This window comes from Macrobrachium rosenbergii, chromosome 17, assembly GCF_040412425.1.
Source record: "Macrobrachium rosenbergii isolate ZJJX-2024 chromosome 17, ASM4041242v1, whole genome shotgun sequence".
NCBI lineage: Eukaryota > Metazoa > Arthropoda > Malacostraca > Decapoda > Palaemonidae > Macrobrachium > Macrobrachium rosenbergii.
In genome coordinates, this window is record NC_089757.1 from 27,038,265 (window position 1) to 27,055,024 (window position 16,760).

At 36.8% G+C, this 16,760-nt stretch overlaps 1 protein-coding gene across 2 annotated transcripts; it reads left to right on the forward strand.

Moving 5' to 3' along the window:
• Positions 1–6,662: 6,662 nt before the first annotated feature.
• Positions 6,663–11,681, forward strand: LOC136847811 (uncharacterized). 2 transcript variants are annotated; one of them, XM_067119737.1, is made up of 3 exons: positions 6,663–6,762; positions 7,946–9,239; positions 9,808–11,681. In XM_067119737.1, the coding sequence occupies exons 2-3, from the start codon at positions 7,947–7,949 to the stop codon at positions 10,006–10,008; spliced, it is 1,494 nt and encodes a 497-aa protein (XP_066975838.1). In that variant the 5' UTR covers positions 6,663–6,762; position 7,946; the 3' UTR covers positions 10,009–11,681. The 2 variants fall into 2 exon arrangements, with proteins under 2 accessions (XP_066975838.1, XP_066975840.1); XM_067119739.1 differs by lacking the exon at positions 6,663–6,762 and having other exon boundaries at positions 7,809–9,239.
• Positions 11,682–16,760: the final 5,079 nt, after the last annotated feature.

The following is a 16,760-nucleotide window of genomic DNA, read 5'->3' on the forward strand; positions in this document are numbered from 1 at the left end:
TACGTTAGTTACGTCAGACCATAAACAAGAAAGGTTAAACATAAAAAAGGTTTTCCATGAGTTTTTGACAAGAAACAAGAAAATAACAGCTTCTGAGAAGAGATATAAGGTTGTTAGGCTATTTGATATAAAAAAAAAAATGGATTTTGGAGACTCACTCTTGAATAAGACATTATTCATTACTGTTTCAAAACTGTAAACCTTTGAAGTACAAGCTCGCTTGGCTGTATTAGAACATGGAGTTTTTGAAACTGACACCATATATTTGAAGAATGTAAGTTATCTCATATTCCTTCATCCCAAAACAGAATTATATTCTTTCATACCAAAGCTGATTTAAGAGTTAGTAATTCTTCGCGTGAATTTCAAAGACGAAGGCATCATAACAGTCACACTGAATACTGAAGGGCCATTGACAGCAAATAATTGGGAGCATTTGTAATTTATTAGTGGAAGTCTTCGAATTAAAGAAAAATGACACTCAAGTGTATCAGTTGCTTGCCTTTGGGGACAGGATGTTTATCAGGTGTGTGATAAATTGTCCCTCACTGCTTTAGATTACAAAAGGTTCTTTGTTTTGTAACTTAAGTATCTTAAAATTTGCACTCATCTATTTTTTCTTTGTCTCTTGCAACCTATCGAGATCCAAATTTTAGTTCCTTCAATATATTATAGCCTTTTCCGTTACAGTTAATTTTAACTTACTGGTGGAACAACTGGCGGCCTCCGCAGTTAACTTTCAAAGTCAATTGTTACGTTTTTCGTATGCAAGCATTGCGGCTACTTCATGCTTCTAATTGGGTTATAGGAGTTTATATTAAATCAGTACAACTTACCCTAAAAGTAAAACACGGCTCCGTAACTTCACAAATACTTTAAATGACAAGAAATTTAATTTTATACGAAAAATTTCTTTCTTTTTTGCTTCCATCAAGCTAATAATAATCTCCCTCCCTATCAGGCATCTTGTCTCAGTATTCCCAAGGTTTTGATGGCTGAAACGAATGACACTATACCATTTCAATTAAATATCAATTATCCACATATAAAATTGAAAATTGTCACTACAAGCACGAGAATTTATAGTTGTGCCTCTTCTCTCTGTGATCGCAGTGCAGCAGACTCAAGGAATTATGTAGGAGAACTGGATGAAAAAAAATTCCTGGCCATAAGTTTACTTGAAATTTACAAACAGAGCTGCACATACTTCATATTTTAGAAATATATATATATGTGTGTGTATACTGTAAGATACTGAGATATATATATATATATATATATATATATATATATATATATATATATATATATATATATATATATATATATATGTGTGTGTGTGTGTGTTTGTTTGTGTGTACATACATATATATGTGTATATATATGTAATAACATATATATACACATACATATATATATATATATATATATATATATATATATATATATATATATATATATATATATATATATATATATATTTATATATACACACATGCGTATATATAGGCTAAATATATATTTTTATAATATAATATAATATATAATATAATATAATATAATATATAATATAATATAGTACTCTTAACTCTCCTGTTTTCTTATCTATTTTGTTTTTTGCATAAGCTCTTCAAACTAAGCCACTAACATCTTTAAAAAGAATAGAGTGAGAAGAAAAATATTAGATGGTATTCCTGGTGCCAATCTCACATCTATGGAAGACGAATTCCAACATCATTATACCTGTCGAGATTAGGGTATTACAGGCGCCAAAATGAATCCACCTCCACCTTATTACCGTAGAGAAAAGTTTTTCATAGCTGAAAGAAGGAATACAGTTGGTCATGCCATTCTTTAGCAGCTAAGAATTCATAACTGCCGTCCGTGTTTTTTCAGTATGACGCTCTAAGTGATTTTTTTTAGGATGAAGTTGCTAGCCCAAGTAATATATAGCTTGTTCGCGCGCTCGTACGTTTGTACCTACAGTATATGCTTTATTAATGACCTGTACAGCCAGGTTCAGTCTTTTTTTTTTGCTAGGAAGTCGTTTCTTATTTTTTTTTTTGTCTTCAGTATTTGTATTCAGTTGCAAAGATAATCTCTCATTGGGCAGATCCTCTCTCTCTCTCTCTCTCTCTCTCTCTCTCTCTCTCTCTCTCTCTCTCTCTCTCTCGGTAATAAGACACTCACTATTATATACGCCTCCAAAAAATTTATTAGAAAATACTCGAAAGTACGTAACGCATTGATACAGTATAATAAGATATAACTCTCTCTTTCTCTCTCTCTCTCTCTCTCTCTCTCTCTCTCTCTCTCTCTCTCTCTCTCTCTCTCTCTCTCGTTAGACATCCTTTGCGTAATCGGATTTGAGACAAGAAATCCGGCGTCGAAACGAACAACAATAATAGACGTGTAGGGTCGGAGATCATCATTACTGGAGCATCGGGCTGAGCAACTTATGTATAGGATTCAATACCCTACAGGAGATCAGGAAGGGTGGGGGTGGGGTGGGGGACTTTCACAAAGCTGCTGCTGCTAATCCTATTACTGTGTTTGTTTATGGTGTCACCTGCGAGAGCAGAACACTATTACTCCTGCCTAATTTTCTCTCTCTCTCTCTCTCTCTCTCTCTCTCTCTCTCTCTCTCTCTCTCTCTCTCTCAAACCCCCGTGTCTTGTTACTTATACGGTAACCAGCAGCGGCAGCAGCGTTGCCAGATGACGGGGGCACCAAGCAGGAATTCTCCAGAATCGGCGCGGATGCTATTCGGCCGATTCATAAAATCCCGGGCTTGAAAATACCCCAAATTCCTCCGAATCCGGATAAAACTCCCTATAGGGCAAAGTGTGAATCCGCTTACCTTCCCGAATTAGGCGATGAAAATTCGCCGGATTCATAAAAATTTAGGGGGAAGATTCCTAAAATTCCTCAAATATGAGGTTGAAATTCCCTGCAGACGAGTATAAAGTCTAACAGTGTTTGTGCTTGTGTGTGTTTGTGTGTGTGTGTGTGTAAGTGTATGTGTGTGTAAGTGTATGTGTGTGTATGGCAATACTGGCGTTGCCTATACCGAGTGAGACTTGGAGGACTCTCTGGTTTTATACACACGCTAATCTCCGTATCGTATGTGTGTACGTATGTGTGTGTTTGTGTGTTACACACACGGGGGCCCAAACGTTGTTATTGTGTTTGTTTCGGCCGAGCGGAATTTTCGCTTTAATTAAAGATATACGGTTTCATTTGCCAATGTCGCATTGATCTTCGTCGCAACGGGATTCCAGTAATGATGTGTTTATTGATACGATCCAATTAATTTGTGCCGACACATGTATGTCCTTTTTAGTCGGTTAGGACCAGCGATTTCGCCTTTTTTTTGCGGAGGGGGCCCCCGTTCTTTTTAGGAAATTTTCCAGAATTTCACGATTAAAGATGAAAAACTTGGGTAAGAGTTAAATATTCACTGTGTTGTTTTACACCGAGAAAGATATCAACTGTGAAGGAATGCTGAATGCTCATAATCTTATATGAGTTTTCATTTTTCTCATACACTTTTTAGTTTTTATTTTTGATGAGGTACAAGATACTAGCAGTGATTAAAGATCTATGAATTTTTCACAATTTAATCCCCTCTCTCTCTCTCTCTCTCTCTCTCTCTCTCTCTCTCTCTCATTATCCTAGGTAAAGGCGTATGGTTATTGTGTACAGTTCCTAAATACGCAAAAGGCAAAACACGGCCATAATTTGCATCAGTTGTGTCGGTCACAATATATCCCCTAATAACATCTGTAATTCCCTTATCCCCTTCTTGCTCTATTCACATGTAAACTGAACGAATGCATAAATAGAAATAAAACAGAGGAACCAAAAAAAAGAAAGAAACACACGGAAAGAGAGAGAGAGAGAGAGAGAGAGAGAGAGAGAGAGAGAGAGAGAGAGAAAAAGGAAAAAATAAAAGTATGGAAGGAAATCATGTCAGGGTAATTTCGGATCGATGGATGATGGGTGGGTTGGGAAGGGGGCAAGGGGAGGGGGGGATGTCAGGGGGGTAGTAGTAGAGAGGGGAGGAGTAGAGCTGTCTGCCGGACTATTTATTGGTAGATTAATTAAAAATTCCCCCGGACAGGTGTCCCGGGGAACAGCGGACGGGTGGATGGAACAGGAGACGAGAAGGGGCGGAAGAGTGGAAGAGGATAAAAAGGGGGAGGGGAGGGGGAAGGAAGAGAGGATCGAATGGGAAAGGATGCAAAAAAAGATGAGAATGAAATTAAACGAAGATATATATATATATATATATATATATATATGTATATATGTATATATATGTATATATATATATATATATATATATATATATATATATATATATATATATATATATATATATATGTATATATATGTATATATATATATATATATATATATATATATATATATATATATATATATATATATATATATATATATATATATATATAGCCTATATATATGTGTGTATAATGTATTGTTCATTTGTTATTACATGGAGAGAGAGAAGTCGTCCAGATCCATCTGAAATCTGTTTTATGTCTTTGGCGTCTCTCATGACCTAAGAGAGAGAGAGAGAGAGAGAGAAGCGAGGAGAGACTTGGGCAGGACAGGCATTAACATATCCTTCAAAGTAATAAAACGATTCAGTTTTACTTAAGGCTATATCACATTTTTTCCTGAAATGAATATCACTCGTAAAAAAAAATTACAAACGGTTTAAAAAAAATAAGTAAATACTAATGGAGAAAGATTATATATTATACTGAAATATTTATTTACATGTTCAGATCATGAACAGGGACATACGGATTAGGAGTTATCGGATAAAGAGACTGACAGGTTAATAAAGTTTTTTAAGATTAACAGGAATCCGCTGCATGTTCTTCGGTTGTTTCGTTGAAAAGTTCCTCTCTTAATAACTCCGTTGAAACTTGCCTACCTGTTGCTTGCAGGTGTATAGCACAGGAGACGCTTTCGAACTTGGTTACTGTATCAGAAATTGGTGAAACTTCGTGACGGAACTGGTTCATGTCTCTGACGGTCTGAGGTTTAAAACGGGAATTTTTCCACTGTTTATCCTTGAGAACAATTTCCCCCAGGGTTACGCCCACCTGTTACCAGTTTTGCAACTTCATAAATACAGTTTCATTACGCAGAAATTTTTAGACATTACCATGATACGCAGACACACTCCCTCAACGAAGAGCAATCGTCAATTTGACCAGGATACGTATAGAACTGAACTAACTTGAATATAGAATTTAGGCCAAAGGCCAAGCACTGGGACCTATGAGGTCATTCAGGGCTGAAATGGAAATTGACAGTAAAAGGTTTGAAAGATGCACTATGAATCAATTGTTAGGAGAGGTTGGAGGGTAAGATGGAAGAAAGTGAATATGAAAGGAGGTACAGTAAAAGGAACGAAAGGGGTTGTATAGCTAGGGGTCGAAGGCACGCTGCAAAGAACCTCAAGTAATGCCTACAGTGCACCAAATGAGGTGCACTGACGGCAGTACCCCCCTACGGGGAAGATACGTATTGACCGTACGCATTTCACTCGCAGCTTTTTCTGATGCCGAGTTGAATGGGTAATAGGCTCGGCTCTCGATGTAATGCCTGCATGCCAGCCACGAACGGTCCGGCGTAGCTGGGCGGAAAATAGAAAATATTTAAGCGTGAAAGGAAGGTCATTAAGTACTTCGATGTTTTACCTTGTTTTTGAAACATTACTGGAGTTAGTCATTTGGTATTATGGTAGATTATCGCTGATAGGCTTAGAAGCTCCAAATCTTTATTCTTTTAAACGAGATTTTTTTGTACAATCATTGTGGCAAATGGAGAGTATTTCAACGTACAATGTGCATTATCTTCTGGTGGACAAGCCCATTCAAAGTATGTGTATGCATAAACAGGATTTATTTTTATTAATAAAAAGCTCCACTTCAAGCAAAAGAAGCTCCTCTTCAAGCAAAAAAAAAAAAAAATCCTTTGTTACTGCTGTTGGTCATACCACTTAAAAGACTCTTGAAATTAAACATACCCTTTTCTGCTGTTATTATGAAGAAATGCGTCATATGCAACAATGAATATCTACATACAAAAATCCAATTTTACCAAGATGTTTTTGTAGAGTATTTAAAAAGCAAGTTTCGGTTTGAGTCAATTTTTTTAACTTCATTATTGAATAATTATAGGATTTTTATATGTACTCTGCTATTTCAGTTTTGTGTCTAGAAACTCAGTTTATGATAATAATAATAATAATAATAATAATAATAATAATAATAATAATAATAATTTCATTATTATTATTATTATTATTATTATTATTACTATTATTATTATTATTATTCAGATATTATAAACAGTGTAATAATATTTTACAATATATATATATATATATATATATATATATATATATATATATATATATATATATATATATATATATATATATATATATATATATATCAGAATACAAAAATTCAAATCACGAGACTCATACCGTTCAACAACAAGCAGTTATGAAGCCAAATGAAAGTAAAGATTTACTTGAGTCTGCGCTCAAAGTCGTTTTCTGTGGTTAGCGTTATTGATTCTCTGAGGTGGTCGTCTGCTCTGAACAGCTGATTTCTGTTTACACTCGACGATTGCCATGTGTAGATACGGGATCGCTGTGCTTCCCGAAGTCAAATCATGAAAACGAGAAGAAAATTCGTTAGTAGGACTTTATAGGTAAGAGAAATTGTCGTGTTAGTGGCCGGTTCTAGCTTTAGCGAATAACGTTGCGATCTGCAAGAGCTGACAAGGGCTTACCTTTCGTAAATTTGCTACAGTGCGTTCAGAGCTTCTCTGCCATATGTTGAGTGCATAATGTGTTAAGTTCGGTGTGTCTAGTGAAAATGGGGTATTTATATTTAAAGTCCGATTTTAATGAATGACGAAAGTTTAATCTGTTTTTCAAAGATGCGAGATTTTCATGTAGAAATTATAAAAGTGCAAAAAGTCCTCTACCCATTTCAAAGATCTCCGAGTCTTAAGGTTGTTGAACTACTGACATCCATTTCCAATAGCCTGGTGTTATTTTTATATCCAGTTTTAATTTAAAAAACCATTGTTTGCAGTATAAAGTCTATTCTGGGAATCTGATTACTGACATGAAAGCACAACCTAAGTACCTGTTAAATGGAAAAAATATAACCCGTTGTGTTATTGTGCTTTTGAAAAATGGCGAAGCAATAAGCTTCACATATCGATGTTGGAAATTCATACTATGCTGCACCTTAAATCGACTTTAGGTGTAGAACGATGACTATAAATTTAGAATGGTTATAAACTACTGCCAGTGAAATTAGAAAAAAACAAACAAATACAACATTAGTAGTTTATTGCACTTGATATAGTATACATGCATGCATTTATTTACACAGCTTGTGTGTGTGTGTGTTTATGTATGTATGTATGTATGAATGTAGTGCACTACCTTCAATGCGCAAATGAGAGAGAGAGAAGGGGATGTGTAGGGGGTTGAGCTGGAGAGAGAGAGAGAGAGAGAGAGAGAGAGAGAGAGAGAGAGATGGGGGAGTAGGGTTGAGCTGGAGAGAGAGGGTTGAGCTGGAGAGAGAGAGAGAGAGAGAGAGAGAGAGATGGGGCAGGTAGGGTTGAGTTGAGAGAGAGAGAGAGAGAGAGAGAGAGAGAGAGAGGGATTAAGGGGCAGAGTAGGGGTTGAGTTGGAGAGAGAGAGAGAGAGAGAGAGAGAGAGCTGATAGTTTTTAGTTTATGTAATTTTTGGAATAACATTTCAAGCCAAAAAGAACTTCGTTCATCCTGGTTTGTTGTTTTATTATTTAATCAAACGGAACACAAAGACAGAACTCAGGCAACACTTGTCTGAAAACTCTAATTTCCTTGCTTTCAGTATGGTAGGAGTTCGCCCTCCGGAACGCTTGCAAACAAGTGCGCTCTACGCATGGCTGAAAGCACTGAACGCCGCCGTGAAACGGGGCGAGGGGGTACGAGCCCCCCTGCCAGCCCCACCTGCCCTGTTGGCGGCCGCACTAAACCAAGGTGCGTCAGGCCTTCGGGAAGCAGTGGTGGCACGCCTCGCAGTGGCAGCAGTCACGAGTGGCATCAGCCGGCTGGAGGTCCACCTCGAACATCCAACTCTCATAGAAGCTTTACTCGAGACCCTGGATGAACACCCCTCTCAGATTACATCGCTGTCTCTCAGCTTCGGGCCCAGGGCTACCATCGGAGGCCTTCTGTGCAACGCCCTGAAGGGAATGCCCTTGTTGACATCTCTTACGCTCACGCCCGTTGCCACGGACGGACACCTGGCGGCTCTTTCTTTGGCTTCTCCGCCCCTTCAGAGTTTAGATATTTCGTACTCTAAGGGAGTGACAGATAAAGGCGTGCGTGCCCTTGTTGGCCTCAGCGATGACACAAGGACCATGAAGGAACTCGTGGCTGGGAGCAGCAAGCACCAAGAGGGGAAAGCTAAAAACCCAGGTGGAACCCTAAACACCGTTAATCTCTGGGGCACGGACGTAACTACGAGAGGCTGTGTGACTCTGCTCAGCGCCTGCCATGGCATTGTCGCCCTTACTTGCCAGTGGGCCGGGGAGGCCTTAGACATAGTGGTCAGAAGTGGGAGGGAGAACAAGCTTTCCCTCAGTCAGCTGTTGTTGGCGGAAGCTGCCCTGCCTCCCCTCGAATCAGTGGCTGCAGTTTGCCCGAATTTAAGCTCCCTAGTGGCCAGGCGGCCTCCACATCCCGTTGGCGTCGCCGAAGTGATGGAAAAACTGCCGTCTATCACCGCCCTCACTTTGCTGCAGTTCTTGCCGGACTCTGACGTCTTGTTACCTCGCAGCCCTACGGAAGTCACCCGGCAGCTCACCTGCCTTCACCTGTCTGTCCTGGAACCCCGTCAAGTCTCTCTTTCGATTCTAGCTCAAACTTTCCCTTCGCTCACTTTGCTGAAACTGGAGGGTATCATTCCAACACTGCCGTATCCCCTGCCTGATGTACCCGCGTCACGGATTGAAAACTTAAGCTTAATTACGCCCCTGACGCGGAACTATGTGATAGTAGCTGATGTAGCGGTGTGGGCGATTGTCTGGGCCTCCTTAGCCTACTCCATCAGCCTCGGTTCCTGCACAGACCTCTTGGATCAGCATTTGTCAGAGGCCATTACTAGAGGCGCTTTAAAACAGGTAAATGTCGTGGATAAAGCTGTTACTTGTTGCTTCAATATAGAATTATTTAGGCTTAGTTGATACAGTACTCTTTCTTTGCTTAACGTTGTTAATGTTGATATTTTTAGGAACTCATCCGCACCTAGAAAACAAAAATAACAATAACTGGGCAGTGACAGCAGATACTATTGTAAATTAAATATAGGCTATCACTGGCAAGCTGCGTGAATAGAAGCTTCAAAATGATTAGCATACGAGACCTGTTTCCTCCTCCCTGTAGGGGAGTTGTGCCGTCAGTGCACCTTACTTGGTGCACTGTAGGCATTACTTAAGTTTATTGTCAGCGCCCCTTCCGCCCCTAGCTGTAACCCCTTTCATTCCTTTTACTATACTCCGTTCATATTCTCTTTAATCCATCTTACTTTCCACCCTCTCTTTACAATTGTTTCAACATAATTTTCAGCGGTGAATGACCTCATAGGTCCCAGTGCTTGGCCAGTGGCCTAAATTTTATATTCAGTTCAGTTTTATGTTCAGTGGCCTGCTTCCACTCCACCCCTCACCTCACGCCTCTCGTTCTCTGTAGGTGGAAGACTTGAGAATATCCGGAGCAGCCCGAGTCACGGACGCTGCCATCGAGGAGCTGGTCGATTCTTGTCCTAATCTACATCGTCTAGCGTTCAAGATGCTGCCGAAGGAGCGCCTGGCCGACCTTGAGGCTTTGAAGGTCAAGTTCCGCCAAGATAACCTCGATCTGGAACTTATCACTTACGGCTGGAAGTTTTGAAAAGATGGTTTTGTTGGTATTTTTTTTTTTTTTTATGAAAGTTGATATTTAGAATATGCGACTATGCGGGTAAATGTATGCACACATTCGTAATGTGAAAATGTCCTAAGAATGCTTATTGGTATCTAAATGTTTATCGAAAGCCCATTAGAAATGTTTGACGTTTTTTTCTCTTTTTTTCAAATTTTGGAATGTCGTCTTTATCAAGAAATGACTTGGGAAACAATTTTTTTTTGAAGTATTATCCCTATCAAGTCTGTAAGTTGAGATAACAAAATGCTAATGGCGCATGGTGCTTAAAGAAAGAAGTTAAGCTATCTTTTTTATTAATTATGAAATGGATATCGTAAGTGCCTTTTCCTGAATGGCATTTTTATCTAGTCAGGTGCATCGCATAGGTTAGAGTAGATGATAATCGTGTGATTACAGTTATATTTTCGCGTTAACTTTTTACTCTACCTGTCTGTGCAAGATCGCATGGAAACGCGCGCAAACACACACACACAAACACACACACAAACACACAAACTTTCATACATACTTCCTGTAACTCCTTAAATATTTCTTTAATTTTATTCACAGCTAATTGTTTAACAGTGTGGATCTTCGAAGGAACAGGGTTTATGAAATCGTACCACATTGCTTTTCTTCTCAGTATTATCGAAGCAATTAACTGCCATTGTGAGCCATATTCCAAGCATGTTAATTATCCTTGAAAATTAATGATAAAGGGAATTATACACACACACACACATACACACACACACACCGAAAAACAACAAGCAAATTATCATTAACAAATATAAAAATGGTGCACAATATACCTATTCAGGTGAAAAGAAGAATATATATATATATATACCTTTGCTATTTTCCTCACCTTATATAATCCATTATGAAATTTTTTTGTTCATCCGTTGTGTTATGCCATTTCCATACATTTAAGGAAAATCTCTTTTTTTCCTTGGATGGGACTGTGATATTGAATTTTGATTTCCCAAATTTCCATAGTAGTCCCCTCAAAGTTTCGCTATCGTAGGTGAAATTCTTAGTTATTGTTCCATACCCTGAGTATTAAAACAACGTAATTAGTGCACAAATATTTCGATAAGTTTTGCAAAAGTGTTATTGTCAGTTATTAACTTCAGTATAGAAATGTAAATACAGTGTTTATTTTCGTTCTTACGTTGTGTGCGATCAAAAATAAGAGCTGGATAAAGTTAATAATGATTCTAACAAGTACCAAAGAAGCAAAATTTTTATGTCATTGTTTTTCCACCCCACTTTTTCAATTATATATAGCCTCTGTCTTTTACTTTTAATTTTTTTAGCAAAATTGTCGTCGAATTTTTGTCCGCCCTTTTATTTTTCCTTGTCCGTCTTTTTCTCACTGATGTTCTATTTCTTGTAAATTACTTCAGTCACTGCCTTTTTATTCATTGTTTTTATAATTATCAAAATTATTATTCCGTTTCGCAGTCTTCGACCTGACCTTTTTCATCGAAAGCTCCTAGAAAATTAAATCTGGTGATACGAGTTGCACATGAACTTTTAAAAAAAAGCTTTACTAGTTCTGATATAGATAAAATTTCCTTCTTGTTATTCTTTGAAGGGTTCTGACGGAGGGTAACTGATGAAGTAAAGAGAGTTTGTCCCGTGTTAATGAGAAAAAATGCATCTTTATAACTGCGAAGACTTATAATTCTGTCAGAGGGCATTTCTAGCTGTCCACGAGTGCTGCTTATTAATTGATCAATTGGTGAGAATTCAGCACAGAAAATGATGCACAAACCTAATACTTTGTTATTTTCAGCGTGTGGGTACTATAAAATACTATACGATTCCAAGACAGAAGTTGTAAGTTGAGGTTGTAAATGACAACGTGGTACATTCTACCATTTTTTTTTGTCACTTAGGCTTCATCTATATTTTTATTTTATTTTTATTTCCTTCGTGAGGAAAACTCCGCTGCATTAAAAAATGAAACTTGTATTTACAGTTCACTTTTATCTTCATAAATGTGCAAGTGTATGATAACGTGAAGTATGTTGTTTGTAATTGTTGTTGTGCGTTTTTCTGTGTATTTCGTGGATGTTTGTCAGTTTCTGCCAAGTAAAAGAACCCGCTGTTTGTGCAGTGGATGATTTGGATGTTAATAAGGAAACAGCATCACTGAATCATCAGGTTTTATTAGCATGTTAATTGTGTGTGTATATGTATATATATATATATATATATATATATATATATATATATATATATATATATATATATATACATATATATATATATATATACACACACACACACGTAGATTTTTTCTTACTAAGAAATCACAAAAGTAAGCGCGTGATTTTGTTTATCAGCTGAAGCCACTGGGAAAGTTCAAAATGAAACGACAGAGTGCCAAGTACTTTGGTGTATTTTGACACATCTTCCGATTTTCTTGTATTATGTATAACAAATCTCTATTCATAGTGTTTATTTCATATAATTGTTGTAACTTAACTCTGTCGACCTGAGAGTTTGCATAATAATCTCATTCGAATTATGGATGCATATATTTTCCTTATTAGTATTCAGATTATCCTTATGTGAATTCAAATTAATTGATGACAGCGCAATGACCGCTTTTCATACTGCATCGATTTTGTCCTTAAATACGATGTGTTTGTTAACTTTCCCCGCATACACATTTTTTCTGCAATCATCTCAATAAGAATGATGTAATACAATGCAATGAACGTTTTCCGGATTTTCATCAAGTTTTTTGTCTTTGGAGCCGATCCTCTGGTTCTTCAGAGATATCTGTCAAGTCGTTTTAAATTGTCTAAAACTTTTACAGCTAAACCAGTTTCGCTCAATTAAGCCACCATACATTTACTCTGCTTACTTCAGACATTCTTCTTGCTTTGCTCTATATTGCATTCCTGAGGCCTTTCTCTTCTCGTCCATGAAACTTGAAATCATCTTCACCTTTTGCTACAGAATTACGAAGTATGAAATACTGCTAAGTTACTATGAGTTCTCGGTATCTTATAGTAAAACTGAATTTTAACCTATTTTTGACGAACATCAGTTCATACCGATTAGTTCCAGAGGAATTACTAAAAGAAATGGCTGAAATATTTCAGTGCTTGATAAAAAAGATTGCATAATAAGTCTATAAAATCACCTTACATGCGTTCCACCATTTTCATATTTTGTTTTTATGATTGGCATTCCATCTCTGTGTCCGAACTATTTTCTCTAGGATTCCTACCTTATTTTGAAATAAATTTACTTTTATTTTATTTTCAATGTATTTTTTTTTCTTACCTTCTAGTACTAATTATATTTTAGACTGCTCATTACGGCTCGTAACGATCCGAAAAATAGCCACTTGTTATATATCTTTCCTGTTCAGATGAAATAATATATATATATATATATATATATATATATATATATATATATATATTATATATATATATATATATATATATATATATATATATATATATATAATATAATTTAATAATGTGTTTTTCTTGTAATGTAAATGAACTTTATAACGTTTGCAGCTTGACCGCCTGATCTCTCTATCAGCCTCAATCGCGAATTCAGTAAATTTCTGCTTCACTTTCTCATCTGTTTAACAGAAAATGGAAGATTAACACTTGAAAAAGAGAAATGATGAAAGCCCAGTCAAATATATTTCCTTCGGATACTACCTATTAACCTAAAGCTTTAAGATAACGAACAGAAGTTTTTCAGTGTATTTGATATTGGAGACTTTCTATCATTCTATACGTTTCATATTCGTCGTCTGCGTGTTTTAGATCTAGGTTTGAAAACAATCATTCATAAATGTATTTTTGATCATTAAATAAATATGCATAATAAAACTTTTTTTTTTCATCCTGTGAAAGTTGATTCAGAACCGTAAATCACAAGTAATGTATGAAATATATACCAGAAAAATAATAATTAAATCTAGCACATCACAATGTTATAGCACTATTTATTTTGTATTAGATTTAGAGATAGACAGACGTCTTGAGAGAGAGAGAGAGAGAGAGAGAGAGAGAGTTCCACGAGAAGGCTATTCTATGACAAAGTTCGAAATCCGAAAGAGAAAAGGATGAGAGAGAGAGAGAGAGAGAGAGAGAGAGAGAGAGAGAGAGAGAGAGAGAGAGTCCCTCGAGAAGGCTATTCTATGACAAAGTTCGAAATCCGAAAGAGAGAGAGAGTGAGTTTGATAAGATGGTTTTCTGATAATGTCTGGATCAGAGAGAGAGAGAGAGAGAGAGAGAGAGAGAGAGAGAGAGAGAGAGAGAGAGAGAGAGAGAGAGAGAGAGAGAGAGCATTGGAGAAGCTTATCCGAAAAAAGTACTATTTTAGATGAAAAATGCAAATCGGTAAAATTCGCGATTATGATACTGGTCTCTGGCTATTCTCTTTTCGCTGGGTTTAACAACTGATTTTTAAAGTGAGAAAATGCATCCTAAAAGCACCTTTTTAAGCAACTCCCAATAAATCCTTTTAAAGAGATGCATCGTGGTCATACCCATGAGTATGCTATGGTATGCTCGTTCAGGGCATCAGATCTGGCAAACCACTGATATCTTCTTAAGGGCATCGTGCATGGGCAGTGCAGGGTTAATGCTTATCTGATTCTTATAGAATGTTATAAGGCTGATGATCAGGTAATTTCAGTTTAATTCTATGTTTAGAAAATTCCAGCTACAAACCCGCAATCAAGAGATGAGATCTATGCTGATACTGTAATGTATCATCTGCATAAGCAACCAACTTCTCTAGACTAAACTACATTCCATGTATTAGTCGAGTAACCATCAACAACTATTATCAGTTTAAAATTCAATGGTAATAAGAAGAAATGTTCCCCCAACTCCTAAGCAGCACTCAAGTGAAGACCTAACATACGACCATAACCGGAATTTAGGTGTTTTTATACAACACTCGAAACTGCAAAAGTGCATCACAAGTAGGCTACTCATCCCCTTGCAACAGCCAAACTACAAACTAAGGACAAAAATGGTTATTTACAGTTCAGAGAGCAGGGCTTCGGTCAACAGACGTCAAAAGCTTCTAGATAACATTACATAACATGAGCTGCCACTCCCATATTCAATAAATGGAGTAAAACTTCTAATTCATCAACACGAGCGAAAAGAGCCCCATCTAGCTATATTATTATTTGTTATCAGATCTGACAAACAAAAAGGACGGAGGGAGAGCGCATAACTGCACTAACACAAAGGAAAGGAATGTCTTAGCCAGTGCAACCAGACTCGCTTAAAAACTCTGACTGATTTTCATATCGTGGACATGGTTGAATTTCACCATCTTTCTACTTTTCTTTGTAAATTAGTAACACCCTGCCCCCACTACCGATAGATAAATAAATAAATAAATATATAAAAACCCAACTACCCCGTCTTGCAACGGTAACTTAATAAAATATCCTGTTTTAGTATCCGGAGCCAGAACCGAGCACATTTGAAATTTAAATCGTCCTTAGACCATAGCAACCACCATAAAAAAATTTAAGTGCTGAATGACTGTTGCTCTAGTGCTAGACTTTTAAGCCTAAAAATCATGCATCCAATGGAATCCGCCTAATGCTGTGGAAATACATTGATGATATTCAAGATCTTGTAGGCAGATTTATGTACAAACAGATAAGCCCGGATGTATATATCCGTCCTACTTCTCTTGTTGACGTAATAAATATTTATCTACCTATATTAACATATCAAATGTGCGGGCTTCAACCTTGCATACCATACACACATTTGAGGAGGCTGGAGTCAGCTTCATCGATACAGTGTAATCTGTATTGCAGCATTAATAATAAATCATTATGGCCAAATGTAAAATATCTTGTCAAAAGGTAATTTAAAAATGTTTTCGTCTTCCTAGTTTGCCTTACAGGAATTTTTTCCGAAGTTGTTTCAGTCATCCTAGCAAGGAGAATAAAAGAAAACCCAGACTGTAAGCGAAAGAAAACGAATTTTAAGGCTAACTATAGTGTTTTATGACAGATTTGCACGTGGAGCGTTAGGATTGACAGAGACACGAACCAGACCTAACGCGACTTTTCCATAGTTTTTATTTTTAAAACGATCGAAAATATTCCTGCCATAGCGTCCGTCCCGTTACGTGTTTTAGCACCTCCGTTCCCTCATGAAATTTGGAAGGTTTTTACAACGTTACTTTTGACTTCTTTATTTTAAAAAAAATGCATGGCAGGCTTTCTTTAAGTGAAAGGCTCGGTATTTTAACATTCTATATTCTGCATACCACCAGCAGTTCTGCTGAAAACTGCTGAAAGATCCGAATGCTACCACCAAGTAAAACGATTGTAGCAGTTGTCTGTAAGTGTAATCGGTAGTTCAATACAAGTAAACTCCAGGGCATAGATATTTTAATCTCATTAGTACCGTTTCTTTTTATTATAAAGTACTAACTCACTCATAATAAAATTTGTCGTTTCATACAATATCACATGAAATTGTAAGTAAAAAGGCTTGAGTGCGTTCAAGAATGTTTATTTTCAATAAAGTATTCTTAGTTGAATAGCCTAGTCCAGAGGTCTACAATAGACCTCTAATTTCTCCTATGATATCACCACACTTATAACCTTTGGGTAAGGGCCATTTTTGCGGTACGACACTCTTAATCCAGGCCAGTAAGTTCGCAGTCCCACTATGAATTGTTTTCTAATATTTCATTATTATACTTTT

Bases quoted from the DNA above. Each gene is read 5' to 3' on its own strand.
- LOC136847811 (XM_067119737.1), top strand. From the start codon at position 7,947: ATGGTAGGAGTTCGCCCTCCGGAACGCTTGCAAACAAGTGCGCTCTAC. The intron at 9,240-9,807 runs GTAAATGTCGTG...CGTTCTCTGTAG, and splicing joins CTAGAGGCGCTTTAAAACAG to GTGGAAGACTTGAGAATATC.